General features: G+C 48.2%; 11 protein-coding genes across 11 annotated transcripts; 2 read left to right on the forward strand and 9 right to left on the reverse strand.

Moving 5' to 3' along the window:
* Positions 1–1,432: 1,432 nt before the first annotated feature.
* DFJ58DRAFT_804104 (uncharacterized protein) lies at positions 1,433–2,101 on the reverse strand. The gene is made up of 3 exons (XM_041391001.1): positions 2,023–2,101; positions 1,790–1,975; positions 1,433–1,740 (listed from the first exon to the last, which is right to left on the reverse strand). The coding sequence occupies exons 2-3, from the start codon at positions 1,932–1,934 to the stop codon at positions 1,505–1,507; spliced, it is 381 nt and encodes a 126-aa protein (XP_041240378.1). The 5' UTR covers positions 1,935–1,975; positions 2,023–2,101; the 3' UTR covers positions 1,433–1,504.
* Positions 2,102–3,589: 1,488 nt separating this feature from the next.
* DFJ58DRAFT_804108 (uncharacterized protein) lies at positions 3,590–4,337 on the reverse strand. Its single transcript, XM_041391002.1, has one exon. It carries the CDS (start codon positions 4,200–4,202, stop codon positions 3,774–3,776), a length of 429 nt encoding a protein of 142 aa, XP_041240379.1. The 5' UTR covers positions 4,203–4,337; the 3' UTR covers positions 3,590–3,773.
* Positions 4,338–4,505: 168 nt separating this feature from the next.
* Positions 4,506–4,676, reverse strand: DFJ58DRAFT_626440 (uncharacterized protein; the record flags this gene model as incomplete). Its single annotated transcript, XM_041381117.1, has 1 exon — positions 4,506–4,676. A coding segment is annotated over one exon (171 nt), but the record flags the coding sequence as incomplete, so codon positions are not given.
* A 1,194-nt stretch (positions 4,677–5,870) lies between these two features.
* On the reverse strand, positions 5,871–6,582 carry DFJ58DRAFT_747828 (uncharacterized protein). The gene is made up of 2 exons (XM_041387553.1): positions 6,536–6,582; positions 5,871–6,481 (listed from the first exon to the last, which is right to left on the reverse strand). Exon 2 carries the CDS (start codon positions 6,453–6,455, stop codon positions 6,030–6,032), a length of 426 nt encoding a protein of 141 aa, XP_041240381.1. The 5' UTR covers positions 6,456–6,481; positions 6,536–6,582; the 3' UTR covers positions 5,871–6,029.
* A 1,315-nt stretch (positions 6,583–7,897) lies between these two features.
* DFJ58DRAFT_747829 (WD40-repeat-containing domain protein) lies at positions 7,898–9,233 on the reverse strand. Its single transcript, XM_041387554.1, has 5 exons — positions 9,107–9,233; positions 8,930–9,051; positions 8,616–8,872; positions 8,256–8,563; positions 7,898–8,199 (listed from the first exon to the last, which is right to left on the reverse strand). Exons 1-5 carry the CDS (start codon positions 9,164–9,166, stop codon positions 7,951–7,953), a joined length of 996 nt encoding a protein of 331 aa, XP_041240382.1. The 5' UTR covers positions 9,167–9,233; the 3' UTR covers positions 7,898–7,950.
* Positions 9,234–9,245: 12 nt separating this feature from the next.
* Positions 9,246–11,027, forward strand: DFJ58DRAFT_804120 (P-loop containing nucleoside triphosphate hydrolase protein). The gene is made up of 3 exons (XM_041391003.1): positions 9,246–9,419; positions 9,472–9,721; positions 9,771–11,027. Exons 1-3 carry the CDS (start codon positions 9,353–9,355, stop codon positions 10,870–10,872), a joined length of 1,419 nt encoding a protein of 472 aa, XP_041240383.1. The 5' UTR covers positions 9,246–9,352; the 3' UTR covers positions 10,873–11,027.
* DFJ58DRAFT_747831 (uncharacterized protein) lies at positions 11,024–11,978 on the reverse strand (the record flags this gene model as incomplete). Its single annotated transcript, XM_041387555.1, has 6 exons — positions 11,853–11,978; positions 11,721–11,792; positions 11,612–11,669; positions 11,472–11,539; positions 11,293–11,424; positions 11,024–11,241 (listed from the first exon to the last, which is right to left on the reverse strand). Exons 1-6 carry the CDS (start codon positions 11,890–11,892, stop codon positions 11,024–11,026), a joined length of 588 nt encoding a protein of 195 aa, XP_041240384.1. The 5' UTR covers positions 11,893–11,978.
* A 1,047-nt stretch (positions 11,979–13,025) lies between these two features.
* Positions 13,026–14,064, reverse strand: DFJ58DRAFT_804124 (autophagy-related protein 8 precursor). Its single transcript, XM_041391004.1, has 5 exons — positions 13,882–14,064; positions 13,759–13,814; positions 13,625–13,693; positions 13,413–13,549; positions 13,026–13,364 (listed from the first exon to the last, which is right to left on the reverse strand). The coding sequence occupies exons 1-5, from the start codon at positions 13,913–13,915 to the stop codon at positions 13,289–13,291; spliced, it is 372 nt and encodes a 123-aa protein (XP_041240385.1). The 5' UTR covers positions 13,916–14,064; the 3' UTR covers positions 13,026–13,288.
* Positions 14,065–14,236: 172 nt separating this feature from the next.
* Positions 14,237–16,588, reverse strand: DFJ58DRAFT_717751 (uncharacterized protein; the record flags this gene model as incomplete). The annotated part of the gene is made up of 14 exons (XM_041384396.1): positions 14,237–14,563; positions 14,616–14,699; positions 14,752–14,840; positions 14,892–15,050; positions 15,100–15,181; positions 15,243–15,264; positions 15,319–15,366; positions 15,419–15,574; positions 15,628–15,696; positions 15,751–15,970; positions 16,021–16,174; positions 16,242–16,271; positions 16,328–16,452; positions 16,477–16,588. The coding sequence occupies 14 exons, from the start codon at positions 16,586–16,588 to the stop codon at positions 14,237–14,239; spliced, it is 1,677 nt and encodes a 558-aa protein (XP_041240386.1).
* A 628-nt stretch (positions 16,589–17,216) lies between these two features.
* Positions 17,217–20,537, forward strand: DFJ58DRAFT_804159 (glycoside hydrolase). Its single transcript, XM_041391005.1, has 14 exons — positions 17,217–17,536; positions 17,588–17,804; positions 17,846–17,930; positions 17,984–18,056; positions 18,109–18,225; positions 18,281–18,490; positions 18,542–18,866; positions 18,914–18,964; positions 19,016–19,644; positions 19,698–19,754; positions 19,806–20,143; positions 20,192–20,256; positions 20,311–20,348; positions 20,410–20,537. The coding sequence occupies exons 1-14, from the start codon at positions 17,350–17,352 to the stop codon at positions 20,427–20,429; spliced, it is 2,412 nt and encodes an 803-aa protein (XP_041240387.1). The 5' UTR covers positions 17,217–17,349; the 3' UTR covers positions 20,430–20,537.
* Positions 20,538–21,106: 569 nt separating this feature from the next.
* DFJ58DRAFT_717753 (cytochrome P450) lies at positions 21,107–23,270 on the reverse strand (the record flags this gene model as incomplete). Its single annotated transcript, XM_041384397.1, has 13 exons — positions 21,107–21,296; positions 21,351–21,380; positions 21,433–21,555; positions 21,605–21,651; positions 21,709–21,743; positions 21,799–21,885; positions 21,942–22,044; positions 22,097–22,222; positions 22,276–22,525; positions 22,581–22,706; positions 22,766–22,899; positions 22,952–23,048; positions 23,107–23,270. The coding sequence occupies 13 exons, from the start codon at positions 23,268–23,270 to the stop codon at positions 21,107–21,109; spliced, it is 1,512 nt and encodes a 503-aa protein (XP_041240388.1).
* Positions 23,271–24,063: the final 793 nt, after the last annotated feature.

Below are 24,063 nucleotides of genomic sequence, written 5' to 3' on the forward strand. Positions count from 1 at the left end.
GTGCCAACTATGCTGCTGTTGATTCTGGAGCAATGCTTTGCCTGCTGTGAACTTCAATGAAGTGAGCTTTGGCAGTGTTATACAAGACATTAGAGGTTGATGTAGATCGTCCACTCAGCGTTGCCTGTGCGCCGACTAACTTGGTTCGAGAATATGGCCCGATTGTGTCGTTCCGACGAGGTAGCCGAGTGATGATTGTCATTGGCACCATGGAGGTAATCTGCCCATACCTTGAACTTCCTCCGACAACGACTCGTTTACCGTGATAAGTATCGGAGTCGACGCAAGCATCCACATCCCGCATAGAGCTAAGAGTTTGTAACGAGTACGCAATGTGCCCCATGAATATACTCACGACATGTTCGGACTCCGGAACAACCAGAGACTGCTCAGATGATTTACCCATTTGATACAGATCCATCTCCTGCGCGTTAGTTTGTCAATGCCCAATGCGCTAGGATGGTTCGTCTCAGGAAACGAAAGGTATACAAGAAACAGCTCGACCATGCAGCGAGGCAATAGTGCAAATTGCGCCAGGAACAATACTGCGCCTCAGAATATATTTACCTCCAAGAAGCGGGGCAACGGCGAACCCGAAAAGTGTAGCTTGAGAAAGCCACGTCAGTTACACAAGAGCGTTCAACATTAGTATTACTCGCACTGAAGAATACTCCAATAGCAGTCCTCTCCTCCAATTTATAAATGTCACCGATAACACCAGCACCTAACGATATTCCCCCGGAATACCCAAACGTCTGTACGAACCGCCAGAATAACAGACTCTGCAATGCCAACGAAGTCGACATTGCGACACCGCAGCTCCCGATGCATAAAAACGGTATGCCCCACAAATACATCGATCGTTGTCCATCTGCAGGACTGCAGTTAGGAATCGAAACTACAGCGAGTTCACGACACGCTATGGATACACGTACACAAAGCCGAATAAGCAGCCCAAACTAACGCTCCGAACGGCACTCGCCAAGATCGACAGGCTGACGGTCAAACTGGGAAAATCGCTTGATCACGAATTACAACACGCACCTGACGACAGCATGTATCGAGCCAATATCCTAACCATTTGAGGGATGGAAGGCGCGAATGTCGATGAGACGAACACTACTCGCGTTCATCAGCATCACACCATCATATGAGCAGTACACTTTAACTGCCAGCACTCACTAGGCGACAGACCTGCAAAAGAGATAATAAACATGATCCAGCTCTTCTCGTCGGGCGCAAACCTGTCATAGATAGGTTCATGTGCGGTGGACGTCAACAGGGGGCTGTCTTCTGAAACCATCATGAATTGCGAGCAAATCCTCGATTACCGTGCGGGAGAGATTTATATGCATACCCAGCCTCTGTTAAGGTGATCGAAAACGAATATGTAGAGCTCAGGAGACATGTTGGAAAAAGGTGATATACCATTGCAAAAGGAGGGCATTGAGGGAGACGGAATAGGGTGTAATACATTAATGAATTAAATAATAGATAATTTGAATCAGACCTTCGCCGCGGACCCGGAGGAGCTAGATACGGAATGAGTTTCGGACTGTTTATAAATTTGGTTAATAGGGCGATGCCAAAAATGGATAGTACTTCCTGAATAAGATGGTGGCTGTTCCGTACCGAGTTGCAGGCGGGGGAGGAGGTTGAGGAGGTTCCTGACAGTGATGATTACGTGACCCACCACTTTGGCGAGTTCCTCAGCAAGTTCAAAGGGACCTGTTGCTAATACTTTAGATATTGTTAGTAAGATCTCGGATCTGATGAATATTAGACTTGCCAATCAACAAGGCTCCCCCTTTGACGGCAGTCCAGTCATGGATCTTCCCATAGATGCGAAGATGATCTTTGTTTCTCCCGCTCCCTACAAGGATCCAGAATGGAAACTCGAAAACGGGGAAGAGTAGGATAAGCGCTATGGACATTGAGGCCACGGAAAAAGCGGAGATCTTGGCATCAAACAGCACTAATAATAGGAATTAGAAGACGGCTAGTACTGATTTTGAAACTCACCTAGCGAAACGAGGTATACAAGAACTGTTACCCAATTGAATAATTGGAACGCACATCCCCAATTATTTTGAGGGCCATCCTATGTGCTGGGTTCAACTCGTGAGTACCATAGATGACATAACGACTTACGAGGTAATGGGACACCACCGAGAATCAGTAGTTTAGATTCGCGATGAGAACAGTTGTTCCAAGCACCCCTAGGGCGAACGTAACATGGTAATCATAGCTTTGGAAGCCAAGAATCGAAGCAAGAATAAGTATGATGTGAGGTACAAAGAATAAAATGCATAGAGTCATAGACGACAAACATTCTCTAACAGGATCTGACATGATGGATGATAAGGTTATACGTCTGGTTCAGGAGAAACTAACAAATGGTGGCAGTGGCTTATGTAAATAGTCGCAACATGCGCGGGGCCCAATCAAATTCATTCATTGCATCTATATATATACATGTATTAAGCACGAGATACCGGCGGCTCGGGCGCTATGGTGTCCACCACGTCATACTGTGTTGTTCTGCGCTCATGATTCTGTCTCCTTTTTACAGCTCTTTGCTCATTGCCATCATGGCGTGGTTGGACCAGCAATACCATTCGGAGGAATTACCTTCATAGGTTTGGGGGATTTTCGGCATGCAGGCCCCATTGTCAGTGGAGCAGTAGAGACAGCCACTCTGGCAGCGTCAGCAAAGTCATCAGCGCTATGGAATAGCATTCGCATCTTGACTCTCAACACTGCAACTCACAGCTTTCGTGGACGGGATTGGTGAAGACTGCTCCAGAAATCGACAGAATCTCGCACTCATAGCAGCGACCACAAACTTCGACGATACTATTAACTTCCTCTTCCCGCCACATGTGCTCGAAGACGCCGAGACGTGTCTTCAGCGCGCATTCCTCACCCCTCTCAATATCTATGTCGACGAATTTAACGACAAAATTCTAGAGAAATTGCCCGGCGATTTTCGTAAGTATTCCAGACAGGCATCAACCACACATTCTACTGACGGGACATAGAATCTTATTTCAGCTTGGACAGCCTGAAAGAAGCCGACCACACACCATTTAATGCACCAGAACACACCCCGGACTATCTCGCAATGTTGACCCATCCTGGAGTATCTCCTCATCGCCTGGATCTCAAAGAAAACTGCATTTGCGCCATTGAGCGGAACCTCTCGGTAGAAAAGGGATTGGTCAGAAACGCGCGCGTGCGTGTGATTGCACTGCATCGTCGGTTCGTTGAAGTGCAACTACTCAATACAATGCAAAGCCACTGCATTCCCCGCATCAACTTCTCATTCCATCCAAACCGTTCATCCTGGACAGTAAATCGAAGACAATTTCCTCTATGACTCGCATATGCAACTACTTTTAATGGTTGTCAAGGACTGACGCTAGGAAGAACGGTGCTCGACTTGCCAACGGATCCTTTTGCTCACGGTCAATTGTATACAGCATTGTCGAGAATGAGAACGCGAAGAGATACATTGTGTCTATTTGCAGATGCAAACGAAAGACAAGAATGTGCTAATATTGTATTTCCCGACTTGCTACTGTGACGATCATGTATCTATTCACATAACTCAATTGACATCACTGCATCTCATTACCGTGAACACAGTGTATCGTACAAAAGCCGACCGAAGGCGAGTCCTTGTATGACATTAAGACAGTGAATGCATGGCTCTGGGAACTGGTTGAGCTACTACTGCATGCAATACACGTCGAATCTCGTAAGTAAACGTATCAAGACAGTGTTGGATCTTTCATGAGATGCCCCAACACCCCTCCCTCAATACTCGTCTCCCATAACTCCACCTTTGCCCGCTCGATCTCTCCAACGATCTGTCGGCGACGTTCCCGTGCGCGCTGGAGAATATCTTCTTTATGAACCGCCTTGAAGCCGGCGCGACGAGGAACGGAAGGAGTCGGTTTGTGCATAGATTGAACCGACGGCGAGCGAGATATTTGAGGAGAGACTGGCTGCAGGTGCGTCAATGGCGAGAAACAGGATGGGGCAGTTTGAGAATGTGACGTGAGTACTGCCGGCGAAATGTCTATGTGTGAGGGAGCAGGCGAAGGTACAACAGGTTTTGTAGCGAACTGCAACAACATTTTGGCAGCAGCCACTGAATCTACGCCATTCGCGCGAAACAGGTGAGCATATTTAGCCATCCAACTATCTTGAGACAATGCACCTTGGTCATTATATGCAGGCGGGGTGAGAGCCCCATCAGACGATTCGGTAGATGTGATCGGAGAATGAACGAGTGCGGGAACCGGGGAAGATGCATTGTATGTGACTGATGGTGGAACGGAGATAGCAAGAAGTGCAGGATCAATGGTGCAGTCTGGAATTATATGCTGAAAGGTATCGGTAGTTGTAGGTGATACAGGAGATGGTGATGACGTGTGCCTGGAGGGTTCAGAGGCGCGCATGGATGACTGCGAAGAAGATGGTGGAACCTGATCATCATCAAGCGGAGATGACTCGAAAGCAGCCTTGATCGACTCCACAAGCTGCGTGATTAGATGCCTCGCACGCTCCCGCTCCCATGTAGCGTGATATGCCTTAGGGCCCTCACCTTCGGGAAATGGGTAGGGCACATCCCACTCCACTGCACCAGCAGGGACGCTTGTGAGTTTGCGGCGTTTCAGTGGGGGTGGAGCAGTCGTTGCGGGCTCACTGCATTGGCAGCGAAGATACACGACCATTGGTAGAAAGTGACTGTGTGGACGCAGCTGGAGAGTTGCCCAGGAGTTTCACGATGCTTGATAACACGGGAAATATATTTTTCTGTCTGATGAGGGAGGTGATAGCATCTTCTCCATTGATAGAGGTGAGCTGACTAGGATCGACATGAGGCAGGCGCGTCGGATCAGATTCCTCAATAATGATGGGGTTAGAAGGCGTAGACCCGCGGATTGTTTGTTGTGGAAGGCTGGTTGGCTTCACGTTTCCGACGAGGCCAGCTATGCCTAATAACGCTTCCTGGTTTCGCAAGAAATTAGAAGGTAGTGGTTCATCTGGGCCAGGGAACGGTATAGGCGGGGGTGCAGGACGGGGTGTTGCTGATTGTGACTTTCGTTGTTTTGCGTTTTCCTGTGGCCCTCGAAGAGGGGCGAGATGTCGAAAAAGGTACCGATGAGGCAACACGAGGCGATTGCGGCGCTTGCAAGGTGCTTTTCACTGGCAGCGCGTGCGAGGGAGGAGGCTCGCGAGTGTTAAAGCTGCCGAACGGCAAGGCTAATAGGTCTGGTAGTTCAGAACATGACATATGGGAACCAGGAAGTGCAATGGCCCCCACATTTTGTGTTATGCCTGCGCCCCTATCTTGGGCTGCTTGAGCAGGAAACTGCCGGTGACCTACCTCTAGCTGGAGACGGAGGCGGCGAGCCAAAGAGAGAGTCTTCATCATCTTCAAACATGCTGCAACTTGCAGGTTGTATGAGTGATTGGGCCATGGAATTTACGGAGAGGGACACCTTAAAAAAGTTGTTCTGTGGGTGTATCGATGAATATCGGATGAATCCTGATGATAGTAATCGAACACGATTTCAAAGTTATGGCTAGATCAGAAACGCGATCCGTGTCAACAATATGGAACTTCAAGTCAAAAAGTTAGGCTCACAAGCATGGGATCGATTTTAAGCAAAGAAAGCAAACTGCTGAGAAACGCCGAGCTCGCTGTTGAGGCCGATGGTGACAACGTCAAGTAGAGTCGATCGGAGGTGCACTGGAAAGAATTTGGTGAGTGTTGAGTCAAACATCACCAAACATAAGTATGTGCTGTACATGAGTCGCAGTTCGGCTTTCCATTAAGCTTCTAGCTGACTTAGTTTGTAGTCCCTCGTCTTCCTTCTCTCTACATCCTCAACAAGTGAACGTTTGAACGTTGAACAGTAAGGTATTGATATTCTTGTACAGCAATTAATTTTCACAAATTATATTGTAAGTTTCTTAGTACGAATTAATCTGTACAGTGTGAACATTGCCTTTTGTCACCTACTACTCGAACCACCATACCCTGTATTAGTCCTCATCGCATCCAAATCAGATGATCCTTCTCCTCTATCACACCCAGGCACAAGTCTCCTCCTTGAGATACTACCCGGCAGGCGCCTCTCCCGCTCCCTGTCATACTCCAGAGACTCCGACGGACGATTCAATAGATGGTTTCCCAGCGCCCCCAGCAGCAGCACTAGTCCAGAACCCTGGCTGCCGCTGCGAGCCGTTACCTGAACCGGCATCTTTGGTATATGGTGGGGGTGGGCTAGTGGAGTAAGAGCCCGGGAACCCTCCTGACCTGCCTCGCCTATTGCCAGGATACGAGGGAGGGTGTGGTTGGCATCTGACGCGTTGCGACGCAAGCAAGGTTGGATAAAGCTGTAGATTATAATGCCCAGGACTACGATCCATACGAACATGAAGAATATACCGGACTAATCGAGGCCTGAGTAAGGAGGAAATAAGTAAGCATTGTTAGACGAGTGTACTCGAGACTTACTGTCGAACCATGGTCGGGTGTAGAAGTGAGACGAGCAGAGTCGGCATGGAGGCATCTGGGAGATGAACGAGGTTGTATTCAAAGAAACAGAATCCTGTGAGATTATTATGAGGCTTCGTATTTCAAGCACCCGACGTGGATCAGAATCAGGTCGTTCATGACTTATGGATCACCAGGGCCATTCCATCCCTCGCAAGAGACCTCGACTCGACCGAAACGTAAAGAAGAAGACGGTAGGTCTGCCTAGATACAGCGACAAACCTTGACTGCCTCATCAAGAGCTCCTTGCTCTTGTCGGCACAGATGACAGAGGAATTAGTCATCATCTCGCAGGAGCCCAAGACACACCAAGAAGTTCTCGTTAGAGTGGAGAAGAGAACGATGCTGGAAACGCTTCCAATCTTCGCGATTAATTCCATCAGGACGTTGAGCTTCACGGACTGAGCTCAGGAATAGAACTAGATTAGCGACCTTATTGCACGAGTACCGGTACTTATGTAGTCCAGGATTTCAATGATGATAGACTTGGGAGGGGATTGGCGAACAAGAGATCCAAGAAGAGATCTGAGACCAGTTGGGCCGGGAACGGGCGAAGCTCAAAGTAGAGATGGATCACGAGCAGAGCGCTGGAAGCAAAGTGCTCCTCCATCACAGGATTGGTGACGAGTTTGAGAAGCCAGAAGAGAGCTTCGGCCGCATCCGGTGCACAAGCAAGTCTTGGGAGTCGACGCAATGAAGGGGTGATATTGCAGTAAGCTATATGCATGCGTTCGAAGGAGTGACATGATGATGTACTGGAGTAGCTGCTCGACACAAAACAACGATATTCATGCGGTCATGCAGGACAGATAGTCAGATTCGAGCACTGGGAAGCACCAACTACTCGATCAGATGCGACGGGATACATTCTGGAAGCTGTGGAGACAAAAGTCGGACGCATGTATCAGCCGTCGCAACAGCAAATTTAGAGTGACAGCACCTGTTCTACTATGCGAATAAATCGCAAACATTCCCTCTTGGCGGCAAATACTGAACGCAGGAGACACAGGACCTCAAAGAAAGAGAAAGCCTGTCCTTGCAACCAAGATACGTTGCGAGACCTGTAATTTGCCTGGAATGTAATTGTTGTCGATTTCTGCAGAGGCAGAAGTCGTTGTGCCTTAGGCCTTAGTCCCAGAGTCTCATCCAGAATCGGAGGTACATTAGAAAAGAGAAAAACGGCTGGCACTTACTCACTGTGCTTGAGATGATCGATGCGGATGCCAATGACACTTCGTGTCGGCGAGTGAAACTTGACATGTTTAATGCTGAACTTGACGAGTAGTGGGGATGTGCGCGGCGCACGTTTTATACGTCTTCAGATGAGCGAGTCAACCTGTGCATTTCTAAGTAGCATCTGATCCAATCACACATCTCTAGGACGACATGTCACTAACACACTCCCATATGCTCCGCAGATTCTCCTTCCACAATGTGACTTTCCCGTCGCCACAGCTAACAGCAAGAATGTTTCCAGCGAGACTCCATGATACGCGCCATACGACATCAGGGAATTTGCCTGCAGCTGCTGCACTAGGTGCTCCTGAGGCAGTCGATGGGTCAAGGGCAGTCTTCACCCATGGAGAGGTTAACGAATCTTTTGTCCAGATCAACACTGTCTTATCCTTGAAACGAAGATATCTTCAGACAAAAAATCTAAGAAAAATACCTTGTGACGAACCTGAGATGCTGTTGCGATATAACTCCTTGGCAGACCGATGTTAGGCGCCCACGCAACATCACGCACCCAATCAGTGTGCCCATCAAGTGTCTCTTCCTCCACCCACGACTGCGTGTCTTCACGGTAGCCCCAGATCTTGACAAGATTATCACAACCAGCGCTGGCAAAACGTTTGAAGGGTGCAGAAGGCTGTGCGCCAGGTTGTTGCGGATGAATGAGCGATCCAGGCTGTGTCGCGGGCGCCCAAGAAACAGAGTTGCAGCCGATAGCATGACCGTTGAAGATGTCAGCACCCCACTGACCGTCATCTGTTACCGAATGTTCGTCGGAGATGTCAGCTGTGAATAAAAGAGTGCACACCTTTGAAGGTGAGTACAGAAAGCTTTCCATCTGACGACGCGCAAGCCAACATTGCACCGAGCTCATGAGGAGCCCACGACACGGAGTTCACCGAAGCGGTGTGTAACGTGTGCTCCTTCACCTTTGTCCATCCACCATCGGCCGTGCCTTGAGACCGTTCCCCCCATATCAATACTTTGCCATCGTATGAGCAAGAAGCAAGTATGTGTCCAAATTTCGGGTGTGCCCAGGCAACCTGCCACACTGGACCCGTGTGCCTGTCAGAAAGGATGCAGGATTATGAGTTTATTCAACATGTATATCAAATCACGGACCCCTTCAGAGTATGTCCACTAGATTTCAATGGTTCCCCGCCAATAACGTCAAAAACCTTCACTGTTCTATCTGAAGAGCACGTTGCTAAACGCTTGCCATAGTAGTCAAGTTGCGCATCATGCTAGGTTGAATTTTTGAGTACGTGTTCAGGAGGCAATATTAATGTTGTTGCATACAATCATGTCTTCATGAGCGGTTTCAATTGGAACTGCTTCAGTCGTGGTTGCAGACGGCATGGTTGCTCGATACCGCAGATGATTTGGACTATGTCAATGTGGACGTGTCGCAAGTGTAGCAACTAAGTAATCTGAGTTTGAAACCATGATGCGACTGTACACACTATACAGTTATGACCTCAACTCTCATTAATCTCATTCGTTGACAAATGATGTGATCTGCGCACTTTCAGACTGACCAGAGAGATGGATTCTGTTTCACTATCTTCGTTATCCAGCCTTACCACATACCAGAAGTCCTCTCTTGAAAAGGGTGTGTCTTCAATGATCATTGCACATGCGTTGGAAATAAACGAACTTGGTAGGAGGATACAGAAGTTTATCAGACCTCTTACTCAGTACGCCGAGTGACATCTCGCGCACATCGCGCATAGCCCCATTAGAAGTAACCAGGATTCTCGAGGCTGCATGTCGAGAACGCGCAACGCCCATCAACAAAATCAAAGACCTGCCACCGGAAGGCGAAGAGAAGTTCACAACTGGAGATGCTGAATTAGATGGTATGTTAGGTGGTGGAATTAGAACAGGAATGCTCTGGGAAGTTGTAGGTGAAAGGTGAATGCATCGGAATGCCTATTAGCACAGAAAACTGATATACTTTCAGTGCTGCGGGCAAGACACAGTTAGCCCTTCAACTCTCGCTGCTTGTTCAGCTCCCTTCTAGGTTAGGAGGTGTTCTAGGTTCCGCTTTTTATCTGACGGTTGCGTCGCAACTGCAAACCACACGAATGGAACAAATCCTTAATACCCATCCACTCTTGTCGCCATCACTGTGTTCTTTCGCAAATATACAACACGCATCCGTTCCCACTATCGAAAAACTCATCTTTGTCCTGTCTAAATCTTTGCCGCAATATATATCTGTAAATGACCAAAACTCATCATCAAGACCTCTCAAACTGATTGTCATCGACGCTATCGCGGAACTTTTTCATACTTCCAAGAGAACCACCACACAGTTCCTAGTCGAGCGGTCCCGCAGACTATCTGAAATAGGGACGCTTTTGCATTCGCTTGCCAGCAAGCATCAAATAGCGGTCCTGGTCCTGAATGAGGTCAGCGATACCATCGACAGGGACACTGCTCCTTTGGACAGTGGGCAGATCGGCTACAAGGACCAGTTCCGATGGTTCGGTCGTGCAGACATCCTAGGGGCGGGCAGGAAAGAAGCAACGCTCGGTCTAGTCTGGTCGAATCAGTTGAATGTCAGGATATTTCTCTCGCGAACAAGTCGCCGACGATACCTTGAAGAGTGCGAGCGCCCAAGGAAATTTCAGGAGTCAATCTCAGCGACGTCGTCGGATAATTCAGCCGGCGACCAAGAACCCGTGCTTATCAGGCGGTTAACCGTGGTGTTCAGCTCGGTGTGCGATCCTGCCTCTTGTGACTACGTGGTTACTGCGGAAGGCATTTCAGTCATTCCTGGCTCTGCTGTTCTGCTTGCTGTTCGACCTGCGGTAGGCATAGCTGCACCTCCAGGGAGCGCTCACGTTTCGACGTCACCTCATGGGGATTTGACTCAAATGCGAAACGCTCAAGTAGCGCCATTGGATATCGGCCATGTTGTGGATAGCACAGCCGTTGACAGTAGACATTCTACTCCAGACAACGAGCCGGGGGATGACGAATGGGACGCTTTCTGGGAGCAAAATGCGTTACCGGAGTGTGTGTTTGAGGAAGCAGCGAATTTGACTGAGCCCTCGTGATACCTAGTGTCGTCTGGAACAACCGACCGTTTGTGTATATGCTGTTTTTTATTAGCCATTGCGATATATACATATGTGTAACATTCCACCATAATCATACAAAACTGTCCCCATCAGTAGTAGTACAAATACAAAACCAACATATGCCTGTCTACACAGGGATCTCAGTCCACCTCTCCTCGTCGTGCGCCTTTTTGGTATGTTTCGCCTTTCTGGGAGGCTCAGAGTACACATTCTCCAACTCCACGTCCAGCGGGTATTGGAAGGCAGCGAAATGTGAACTTGCTGCTTTAGTGATCGGATACCGAGGCGAGACTTTAGTAATACCGGGGTGTTTATCGAAGCATGCGAATACGAAACCAATGAGAGCTAAACGATAGTGAGCGACTGGCATGGAATAACATGATTCGCCAAACATACCAAATATAGCAGACATATAGAAAACGGCGAGCAGAGCATTAGCCATTGTGCAGTCACCAGACTTAGAAAGGTCATGACAAAGGGCGGTCGCGTTATTCTGACGTGCATGGAATGTTAGAGTGATACAAGATGCTGATGGTATGTCAGAATGGAGGTACGAGCACAGTCATATTACGTACTGATATCCGAAAGCCACAAAGTGCCAAAGGTAGCAATATTTCTAGTGTTGCTAGTTTCTGCATGTCTCCTGCAATATAAAATTGAAAAACTGTTCAAGCCGTCAGCTTTTTACATCTACAGTGTGCAATGATGAACTCACGAAATGGGGAATACCAACAGAGCTACGATGCTTGACGCAACGGCAATGACCTCGAAGGCTGAAACAAATTGGTGTGCATGAAGGCTAAAGCTAGGTTAAAAGCACTTACGTCCTGCGGTGTGCGTAACAATCACCGGCCTTAGAATCACAATCGATATGATATTGCAAATACCAATAGCGACTTGAAAGAAATAGATGAGTAAACGTCTCGTATGAGAAGAACAGAGCATGGTGAGCGTACGGAGTAAAAGTCCACGGGAAAGAGCGAATGGGAAGGGCATGGTGTCACAGACAGCCGATGTAGATGGGGCGATGCAATTAAAGTGATGATGCACAAGAAGATTGAGCCTGCGGAGGAACGTTGTGTGATGTGCATTTGCCATGTGCTGAGGTTTTATATCGGGCCAGTTCGCCTCGAGTGGACTGTGGCCTTTTCGAGTGGCAAAAGGCTTGTGGAGGAAAGAAGCGAAAGCCAATGCAAGGATATTATATCACCATTGTTCTCGGAGGTGTGGTCAATGGGACATGAGGTTGCTTCAAATCTGTGTGGACCAACCTGCGGTGCGTGGACCACCTTGCAGGCCTGGTTGATAATGCTCGGAGAAGATCACATGAGTTTAATTACATAGGGTGAGACACATACCCGTGTTAAAATGCTTAAGGGTGCTCTGCTAGACCACTCAGAATCGTCCACAAAGAAGTCAATGCACCCCGGACATCGACATATCGATCCTAATCCGGTACCCCTTGCGCACATAGGAGGGAACTCGGAGTCCAGTAAAGTTAACACTTAACAGCATAAGTGCTGCCATTTGCCCAGATCGAAATATCACGATCGGCCATTCCGGTATTAGTACTTACCATGAAACTTGAGACGCCGAATAACATCAGTATTCACTGTTCGCCGAGCGGAGGGTGTCTGAATGTCCGTTTGTCATGCTGCACACTAGCACTAGCACTTCAGGTTAGACTACGGGTCACCAGGGTTGATCCCGAATCCAAGTCTGCAATAAGTTGGAGACTCTCCTATGGTCGACTCGGAGCTCGAGTCACTTATGAATTTCTGACTCCTGCAGGGTTTCGGGCCATGAGCGCAATGCATTTTGCATGTGGTAGCAGTGCACAGCTACGTGCGCATTTTTGAATGCGACCGCTAGCAAATTGCAGTCCGTGGTTTACGTTTATCATGACGGTTCAACTTAACGCTGAGCGCTGAGCTAAGTTCTATAAACATCCGAGTACACACGTACATGTATATATATAGAACTTGCACTCGAGAATCGTAATTAAACAATATATCGACCCTCCAGGCCTCATGCATCATGTTCGCCAGCTTCGAAGGGAGACAACTTACTCACGACACAATTCTTAATGACCTCACTGAGGCCAGCCAGCCTGAAAAGCACCTTACAGCTTATGGAATATGCTAGAATTCGGAATGAAATATAATTATCCATATACAGGTGCAATCAATTCGATTTGAGACACCAAAGGCAACCAAGCCGGAAGTAACAACTAGAGTACAGACGGTGAGCAAAGCGGACATAGGAAAAAGGGTATGGAGATGGAGACGATGATAAAAACTTTCGAGACTAGACCAGACGCTTGCTGCCCAGGACGATCTAGGCCTTGCCGGGGGCACCAACCGCAACTGACCATGTGACGTCGAACGCGCGCTTATAGTTCAATCCATCCCTCCTGCCCAAACGTGTTCTCGCCCGAATAACTGACGTAAAGGAAGTTATCCTCATCCCTAGAAAACGATGAGATCTGGCTTGGTAGCATTCTGGGGTGCACTCACTTATGCTCCTCATAAATAGCGCTCATAAGAGCTGCCGTCGGGGGGAGAACCTCGTCAACGAAAATGAAAATAGCCTTCTCTGGTGCAAGCTTGATACGCTTCCGGATGACGTAGACGAATTGGCCAACTGTCAGATCCTGTAGAGGGAGCAAACATATAAAATCGACGATCAGTTATCCATCGGCACTCGTGATAAGCAGGGCGATGCGCACTGAAGGTACGAGATACTTCTTCTTGTCGATGGTAGGAATATCTGTCCGGTCAGCCTTCTCGCAAATTACCTAGAGTCGATGCCACTCCTGTCAGGGACAAGAGACGTGGCAAGGGATAAGGAGGAAAAACTAACAGGAATACGGTCAGGGTACTTCTGCCTGATGCGTTCAGCCTCCTGCTTGCGCTTCTCTGAGGAAGGAGAACGCGTTAGTAACTCATGCCTGCAGGACGACTGCGGGGCGATGATAGTACGTACCAAACGGATGCTCATCCTTGAATTTAGACCTCATGACGAACGTTATAAGCGATGATCGAGTTCAGTAAGTGGGAAGAATTAACTTCTGAAAGAGAAGAAGGACTTTGTCGTGGGTGGTAGTCAGCGTTCAGGATGAAATGAGGACAGCTCGCCGTGCCGCAATATTCGAAGGCTCCTCGCGGCTGTGACGCGTGACGACCTCGTGACTCAGCTGTGGTGACTCTGGCAAACATGCTGACAAACATCACATGCATACAACGCGGCAGTACACCTCAGTAATACAATATGTATAGTATAAATAGCCGACAGAGTCTGTGTAAGAAAAGAAATAGAAGTTCTCGAAGCAATGTCACAATTAAGCCCCAAGGCCATTGCCCATTCCGGCAGCCATGCCCACCGCCATTGCATTGCCCATCTGCACCCCAGTCCCGTCCGTAGGCACGAAGACAGTCTTATCGCCAAACGCTTGAACACGCGTGACTTCCACTCTACGCATCTCCATCCCGCGTGCAAATTGGTCCGTGACTTTGGCATCAGCAGCCGCCCTGACACTGACCGCTTGTGCGTCGGCCTCAGCGGTGAGACGGATAGCTTCCGCTTCTGCAAGAGCCTCAATCTTTGTGCGCTCAGCCTGGGCTTTGGCAGCGGCAATGATGCTATATGCCTCGGAATCGGCTTGCGTCTATTAAAAATATGCTTGTTATGAACAGCTTGGAAAATGAGTCAGCACTGACGTTACGGCTTTGAGCCTTGATGCGAGCAACAGCGAGAGCTCCTTCTTCCTGTTTAACTTTATTCGAGTTTTCTCGGTCGACATTCTGCAGCATGTAAATGAAGCAAACGGGCTATATCATACAGGATGAAACTTACCGCAGCCTCGACCTGCGCCTGTAACGCCCTTGTTGTAAGCTTGTCCATAGTTGATGCAATTTCTCCCTTGAATTGTCGGTCAATCACAGCTGGAGTATGGTCAGGTCCAAATGTCACTTGCATCAAAATGCCACGCTTACCAAGATCCTTCAAAATGATACCATACTCAAGTGCGGCCTCATGCATCTCGTCCATGGCCCGGGTACGAAGGGCGTCGAGGAACGCAGATGAAGGGTCCGTACCATCGTCGAGGTTGTCAGGTCCAAGGGAGCGCTGCTTCACCATGGAGCTGTAGTCGACTACAGTACTTGAGTTAAGCTATCACACAAGAATCATCGATGGACATACGATGAGCGACAATCTGCGTGAGGATAGACTGGGTTTTGTCACGGAGCGCATCATAAGGGGTGTTGTAGCCATGTGTGGTAAGCTGCAGACGAAGTGAGCAATCACTGGCAAAAGCCAATTAGCCAATTTATTGAAAGGCGCACCTTCAGGGGTTCCATTAATTGCCTAGCATTTTTATTAATAACTGAAGTTATCAAATGCATTGTTTTCACTGCTCACCATTTCAAATAGATCCTCAAGCCGACGGGCACTTGATCTCTTGTGAAACTGGAAGCCAGCAACGTAAGATAGGGTATCAGTAATAGGGTAAACTACTTGCATATCCTTTGTAGGCATCTCGAGCTGATTCTCTCCGAGGGTAAACAAACTGCGCAATGTGACGTTGGGATTTGTTATATAATGTTGTCCAGCAGGGAGTAATTCGAGGTCATCTCCGCGCTGGAGAATGGCACAATTATTTGCCGGGATGTTCAAGCTGTGCACCACAAACAATCAGAACAAGAAGATTGAAATGGGGAGTGAATGAACAATAATGCCACAACATATTCCTGTTCTTTGCCTGAAGCAACGCGACTCCGCATCTTAATTTCGGCCATCCTGATCAAGATTCAATTGAGCATCATGAACAAGATGGGATTCAAAGGTACGTACGAGCCGAGGACAGCGCCTGTTACTGTGTCCTTGATCGAAGTAGACAAATGCGTCTGGTCGACGATGGCCAGAACGTCATATGTTCCACTAATCGCGTAAGCAACAAATCCTGAATTTTTTATCACAAAAATCCGATTTTGAGGATCGGAGATGACGGCTGCTTGATTCTGGGACACCTGAACGACTGTTAGACCCTGAAACTGAATGGCGGTGTCCGAGACTGATGGCCGCCTTTCAGTATGACATCGCGTAGAATGTCGGCGCACGCACGTCCTTTGGTACCACTCCATTGGCGCGCCCACCAATTACGGAGGGGAAATCCAGGGTATCGACCAGGCTTGGTCAATATCTTGGGGAGACCACCGTGTTTGATCAAACCAAGGAAACCCGGAGCAACTTCCCTACCAGTCCACGATACAGGGACCTAGTAGTGGTGTTGTGATGTAAGCCACCTTCCGAAATAGATGTCACGCTGAGAAATTCGAATTCACCTTGTTTGACAAGAGACCTGTCCGCCCGGACTGTAGGTTGACACGGTGAATACCAGAATGAACGATGTACAAATTATGGTACTCACGTCCCGAAGCTGCCTGTCGATTTTTTCTAGTGCAGCAATGACGCCGTCCTTACCAATGGGTACGAAGAACGGACGTTCTTCCAATGCATAATCCGCGGTTTTGGAGAATTCGTGCAAAGATACCCCTTTTCTGGGATGTGTGGAAGAACTATCATAGCTTTCGTCGATGCGATCCGATTTCTTGAGGCTTTTGTATTTTCCAGGGTAGGAAGGGCCACCAACGACCGTGTCGGCATCTTCATCGTCAATTCTGCTACCCATCTGGTTTGGCTGTCTGAGGTTGTGTTAGGATATAGATATGGACGCGGGTCTCCTTTGATGCCACTGTATATATAGGGGATTAATATGATTCATGAAACCTTATTGATTTATTCATTGGTAGGTTGGCGTGTGAAGTTGCTGTATTTATCCAAGCGCATTGGGCCTGGAGGCAGTGGTAAGGAACGAACTTACTATTGGAGGATCTGAACCAAATACGATGCAGTATCACGTCGCATCCAGTCTCCTAGAATAATTAGTAGGTTGCTAGTGGGTAGCTCAAGTGCAGTACATGTAGCAGCCTATATGTAGATGAATATTCAAACGAATGACAAGTGATAGGAAAATGATGCACCTTGAACAATGAAGGTCGCAGGGGTCTTAGAATGAAGCCGCTGCGCATCTATCTCTCTAGCAGGCTATGAAATACACAGCTTCCTGTATGACACAAGATGCAGAGAGCACTGTAAGTTCCGGAATAATTGAGGAGGGTAACCAAGTTGAAGCAGCAAAACTCTATAATTATCAGATGATCCATTCGGTGGAAGTTGACTTGAGACTCCGCTGAACTCAGAATTTTCGGTCATTCCATGAGTTTGTACTATTATAGCTATGTAGCTACGGTGAGGAGGTGAGCGGTATACAGTGCTATATAGCGGTGATTCTGTAAAGCTCCACGTAATTTTTTGGCACGTGACATTCACGTTTACTTAGTATGACTTTCATTGATACTGTAACTCAACCGTCACGGTAGTTTCGCCTCAATGCGGATTCTATGGCTGCTCTTGACACTGCTGCCATTGGTATACTCAAATTTTGTTAACAACACAGAAAACCTGCTATGGGGAGCTTACAGACCCAACTTGTACTTCGGCCTCCGGCCAAGATTACCCCAATCCCTTATGACTGGTCTTGTGTGGTTTGGCACTCAGAACTATCAGTCTATAGCCAGTATGTGACCTAAGTATACAACTACAGCATATCAACTAAATACTTCATCAGAGGCTCGCCACGCATGTGACCAGGGCGATGGCCTTGACAGCTACACCTGGACGCATTTCGACCCACGCCAGGGCGGTGTACAAATACTGCAGGACAGCCAGAACAATGTGGAAATTACCACCGAGCTTTTGAAGGTGCCTGGTGGCTCCCATGGTGGTGGTTGGGTTGCACGTATCAAAGGAACACCTATCAATCCCAGTGCGCTTTCTATCATGACGTTCCATACTCGAGGCACAGCCTATTAATACTCCCGAACAGTGTATCATCTAGAATTTCCACTATATTTTATCTCGGCCTAGAAGGACTAGGCGGGCTGGATATGGTCACCGATGAGAGCGAGAATGTAAGTCCTAAACAAAGTGCACGCATGGCCAATTGAGTTAATTGAATCACAAGGGAATCGACGGACCCGTAGAATTCTCCGGCACTACGCCTGACCTCGGTGATTTTACTATCCGCATAGTCGACGGTATGTTCGCCCTGCTATTATGTGACATGGAACGTCGCCTCATCCTGTGCAGCGCCCGATAACGAGGCTGTTACTACTGGCCCGCACTCTGAGGTTTTCGAGGAACGGTTGGGAAAAACTCATCTAGTAGGCTTGCGCCTGCCACCGGGGCAACTTTGGACCGCGAAAGGCAAGTCATTTCTCTCTCCGAGATTGTATCATTCCGTGACAGCACAGGACATCAGATTACATCATACAGAGCATCGTTGACCGTGCAAGTCCGATTGTCGAGAAATACCGCGCTGCAGAACAAGCGCCTGATCCTTCATTTATCCTGCAGCTTCCTGATGATATTCTCACTGCAAGCAATCTTTTTGCTGTTCAGAAATCCTTTGAGGGAGAGTTTCAGTTTGATGTTTTCTTCGAGAGTGCCAGTGCGAACCAGGCGTTTGATGGTCTGGTCCAAAGTACTTTCTATTTAAATGAACACTAAATTCCCACCACAGCAAGCACCATTGATAAAGGCATTGCGGCTATCGTAGCGTCCTTCGACAGTCGCTTTGAGGAGACATTCCCAATCCCATCATCATACGCAGCCAATGATGTTACACGTTTGAAGTCTTTTAGCAAGGCGATCACCTCCAACCTCTTCGGTGGTATCGGCTACTTCTACGGCACGTCCATCGTCGACAAAGGATTCGCGTATGAATGGGACCAAGATGATGAGATCGACGACGAAGATGATGGACAGAACGGCGCACGGTTGACTGAACCACGTGCTCTGTTAACTGCTACGCCTAGCCGCAGCTTCTTCCCGAGAGGGTTTTACTGGTAATCAAACAATTGTTCAAGTCAAATTCATTCATTTACTTTTACAGGGATGAAGGCTTCCACCTTTTACACATAGGCGCATGGGACCCAGAGCTTAGGTATATAAAGACAGCTATTTGTCATATATCTCGATATCTGACCACTTGTAGTCTCGAAATTCTGAAGGACTGGATTAAGCTCATCGATGACAATGGCTGGGTCGCACGTGAACAGATCCTTGGCGAGGAGGCGCGCAGCCGAGTCCCCGCACAATTCCAGACCCAAGTGCCTACTTTCGCAAACCCTCCCACTCTGACGATGGCGGTGACAGCCATTATCAAACAATTCAACGCTGCGCATGATGGACCTTCCGCTGCAGATCTTGGGATGGACTATGACATGGGTGGACAAATGCCCCTTGCCGGCAATCCCGAGTCCACCGCGGCCCTCGATCGTGCGGCGGTGCAGTCTATCCTGCGCGACATGTACAAGCCCTTGAAGCGGCACTATGAATGGTTCCGCCGGACGCAGCGTGGGCAGATCAAGCAATACGGCCGTCGGGCGCGGTCACGTGCGGAAGGGTACCGTTGGCGAGGACGTTCTGAAGCACATGTTTTGACGAGCGGAATGGATGATTATCCGAGAGGTCCGCCGCATGCAGGGGAGCTTCATTTAGATCTAATCAGCTGGATGGGCTTCTTCACCCGAACAATGAAGGACTTTGCACAGTTCATTGACGAAGAAGAGGATGCCGCAAGTTTTGCTGAGATTGAGTTGGCTATAATAAACAATATTGATGGTGACAAATTTCCGGGTTTTCAAGAGGCATTGATTTATTGTCGACTGATACAGATCTGCATTGGGACGAGGAAAACGAGATGTACTGTGACGTTGGGATTGACTCAGATGGTGAGCTCTTCCCCTCCTGTGTGTCGTTTGAATACCCATCATCTCTACTAGATGAATCGACCCATATCTGTCATGCGGGTTATGTTTCACTCTTTCCCTTCATGCTCTCGCTGCTTCCGCCGGACTCCCCACACCTTGGGCCCATCCTTGACATGCTGCGTGATCCCGAACAACTCTGGTCGGAGTATGGTATCCGCAGTCTGAGCAAGAGTCATCCCGAGTTCGGGCAGGGGGAGAACTATTGGAAAGGTCCAATATGGGTGCAGATAAATTATATGGTGCTTGGCGCGTTGCATAACACGTATGCGCGTGAGGAGGGACCGTTCCAGGAGAAGGCCAGGGAGATGTATGAAGAGCTGAGGAAAAATGTGGTGAATAATGTGTTCAAGGTAAGTCTCCCTCGAAAGCGGCTTCGGGCGTTGCTCATCTTGTCATAGGAATATCAAAGAACAGGATATGTATGGGAGCAGTACGATGCCCTTACTGGAGAGGGACGGAGGAGGTTCGTGTTCTATCTGTAATCATTTACTTCTGGCGCTGATTGTTCATATCGCAGCCATCCTTTCACTGGTTGGACATCGCTGATCACGCTCAGTAAGCGTTTACCCTCTACCTTGGCCACGAAATTGTCTAATTTCTGCCTCTTATGTAACAGTCCTCGCAGAGAAATACTGAATCAAACCCTAGCCCTAGGTGAAAAGATCCTCTATATAGAGGTGTGTATCTTGTATATACCATCAGCAGAATCAGCTGGACCGAAAAATCTATATGGTATGATGGATAGCTCTGCGCGTGGTGCAACGACGCTGTGGAGCACATGTGAGAACTTTTATTACCTGAGATTCGCCAGACGCACAATAGTGAGTCATCAAGCCATAAATGACTTTCCGACTTCCACAACAGTGTAAATGTAAGACGTGTGATATGTAACGCGGATGAGTCCAATTGTTCATGAGTTTTGCACAGGGACCCCAGTCCCTACAATCATATTTCAGCGTGCGAAGTTGTTGGAGTAAGTATAAGTACGCTTTGAAATTCGCTGAATAAAACATTAGAGATCTTCTGAGTGGTCCGCCTCGAGGTCATCCGGTTGTAATGATCTAACTGAAGTCTCTTCGCTTCTTCATTGCTCAAGGCAACTTTCAAAGGTACGTGTCTGGTTCCTTCTGTAGGAATGTGATAGACTTGCATGCGATCAACGACATTTACATAACGACATATATTTACACAACGCAGACTTTGGACCGTGCTGAAAATTGAAATATCATACTGTGAGGCATAGAGGGATATTGGTAATTCGTTCCGATTCTTCATCTTCTCTTCAGTGGCGATGTCACAGGCGTAGAGGCTTGTCATTCGACCTCGGGATAAATATGCATGATGCGCCTGAGCTCCGCGTCTGGAACCCTCGGTGTAAACACAATAGGGCAAGAGACATGTGGCATCGCCACACGCATGAAACCCACGTCATCCAACGGCTTCGTAGGATCTAGAGTGAGCCGGAAGGCCCAAAAAATAAGAACCGAGTTTATCCACACTGATCTGTACCGGTCGAAATGAGCTCGGAGGATTATGTACATGAAAGAATATCTTCACCTGTTCGCCAGGTGTAGACCGGGGCATACGCTGGAATGAAGGACAGTCAAATGGAATGTATCCCGAAAGAGGCACCGCTCACCGCCGACCAAACCCATAGACAAAAAATGCGAGATCGTCTCTCAAGTGACCTTGGTCATCAATCCAACGCTGAGGCTTGAACACGTCAGGATCAGGGTAAACTTCTGAATCTCGCGAGATGGCCCTGATGAAGTAGTTGTTAAGACCTTCGCTATCTGAAGCACGATATTTACCAATGGCTACCGACTACCGTAGTCCCGGCGGGAATGCAATAGTTTTCCTGCAGAGTGGATATCAGATTATCCTTCACGCGACAAATTATTCAAAGAGCACTTGCCCAAATCACGTCTTTAGTTGTTCGGTGAGGAAACCCTGTAGTGTGAATGACGTGAACTTCAGGCATGGGACCGACAATAAAGATACCCACCATTGGGACCCAGCGGTCTCCATCTCAAAGCCTCGGAGATGAAGGCCAATAGCAGAGGAAGAGATTGTTGGTCAGCGAAGGTCGGTGCTTTGGTGGAGAAATCATTGAATCAACAGGACCGCAATAGAATGCTACGAACCTACCTCGGTGCCTTCCAACGACCTCGTCAAACTCAGCCTGGACTTTAGCTTGCTCCTCGGGAAAACATGCAGCTGCCATTAGGACCGTGCATATCGCTGCAGCAGACTAACACTTGATATCAGCCATGTATCATCGGAAACGATAAACCAGGCCCCACCGAATCGCTGCCAGCTGCAAAAAAGGTGCCAGAAAGAAAATGCATCTCCAACTCTGATAAGCCAAGGAGATGTTCATTTTCTAGCAAATATCTCCCGAACGAAGGACCGACGTCCACATTGCTCTGCTGTGGGGACAGTTGAGACAACGTGCGAAGACCGGCAAATCAGAGATGCGTACTAATTGTTGTTTCAATCGGTTCATCTGACTGGCGAAGAGTTTCCGGTTGCTCTCAAACTCCTTTGTAAATTTTCTGCCGTACCAAGGAATGTATCTGAGCCAAGGGATCGTGTCCACCCAGTAAGCGCCAGGGCGCAGGACTGTCCGAAATACACTCATGAGCTGACGAACCGATCTAACTTCGGGATCAGCCGCAGACGTGGGTGTAGCCTTCCCATATGCCACTGTCAAAACCGTCGTCACAGCATAACTTCAAAATACCCGTAAGTAAAAGCAATATACTCCAGGCCTAGGAAAGCGCTTACCTTATCACGTGGTTCTGGAAGTTGGATGGGTCATCAAGAATGTTAAGGACCGTGTTCTTCGCGAATGACATCTGCTGAGGCTGATACGCCTCAGCTGCCTTAGGCTTGAGATGCGTATGAAGTGCTCTGGATCACGTTGCAATGTCAGATAGGGGCTTCTCTGTCACGGTACACAGACTACGAACCTACGCATCCGACGAAATCTGTCCCCGACGCGTGCAAAAGCGATGGTCAATCCACCGGTTAGCATTTGTCCAGCACTCATGGAAGGACGATCAGCCAGTACTCCGCCCCGCTTCTCCATAATGTCCACCGCGGCCTGTAGCAGAATGTTGAGCTTGGATATGACAACTCAGCATGAAGGGACTGACTTTGTAGCGGCCGATAATAACGACTTTCTCAGTTCCTGTACGAATGGTAATTAGAGGACCGTACTCGTCAATCCATTTCGCTACAGTGAGAAATGAGCTGACCACAGATAGAACATGATTAGCATTCAAAAACAACAGCGGATGAGAATTCTTACTTGCGAGGGGGAAGGAAGTGTCCCATAAGTCTCCAATTAGGAGGGGAAGGTGGGAGAGGAAGGCCATGCTTTGATCTAGGACGAGAAGTCCGAGCAATCACTACTACCACCACGAGACAAGCCGCAATATCAAGGAAGAGCTGCGTATTGTCGAGCAGTAGCATGACCGATTAGAAGAGCGGAAGATGGATAGGACAGACCTTAACGAAAGCGCATTTAATACCCCTCACCGCTATCGCACATGCCGGATGTAAGGTATACCTTTGTCGGACGCATCAGTGCTAGGAGGCGCTGCAGCTGGGTGGGTGCTGGCGTGTCATCATTGGTTCACTGATAGCAGGCTGGAAGTTCGTTTAGCAGCTAGTAATCAGCGAGAGAACGATACGGAACCTTGACTCTTTTGGGTCTTTACGCGCGAGTACTGCATAAAGATTGAACTCCGGACTTCCACCAAGTCGGTGTGTAATTGAAGCAAAAGATTGGTAAAGGTGGTACTCTTCAAGTTGTAGATACAGTGACACGGTGGATTAAATGGGTCTATTTGACAGAGGCCTGGATAGAGATATGCCAGTCACTCGAACACCCAGTTTAGACCATCACTAGGCCCGATCACCGTGCCCGTGTAGTTTACCCTAGGCAGACCTTTATAGAATATAGTCGTTCCTTCTGGGTCCCAGGTAAATGAGTCCGTATCCGCGATGCGCATACAGAATCTCCCTTCCTGAAATTCGTTCGCTCATACTACGATAAATACTTAGTAGTTGTAGTCACATACTCCTATTGAATTGATCGTTGCTCACATTAATATTGACTGCCACTGCAGTAGGGCTCCCCGCTTTACAAGTTACAACCAGACTTAGCACTGTACTAGATATCTGCACATGCCAATGCAAATGTCAGTACGTGGTCAAAATGTTCCACCGGAAGATTGAAGGATCAAATGAGGTCCGCGACGTG

Source organism: Suillus subalutaceus, assembly GCF_016647625.1.
Source record: "Suillus subalutaceus strain FC151 chromosome Unknown DFJ58scaffold_107, whole genome shotgun sequence".
Classification (NCBI taxonomy): domain Eukaryota; kingdom Fungi; phylum Basidiomycota; class Agaricomycetes; order Boletales; family Suillaceae; genus Suillus; species Suillus subalutaceus.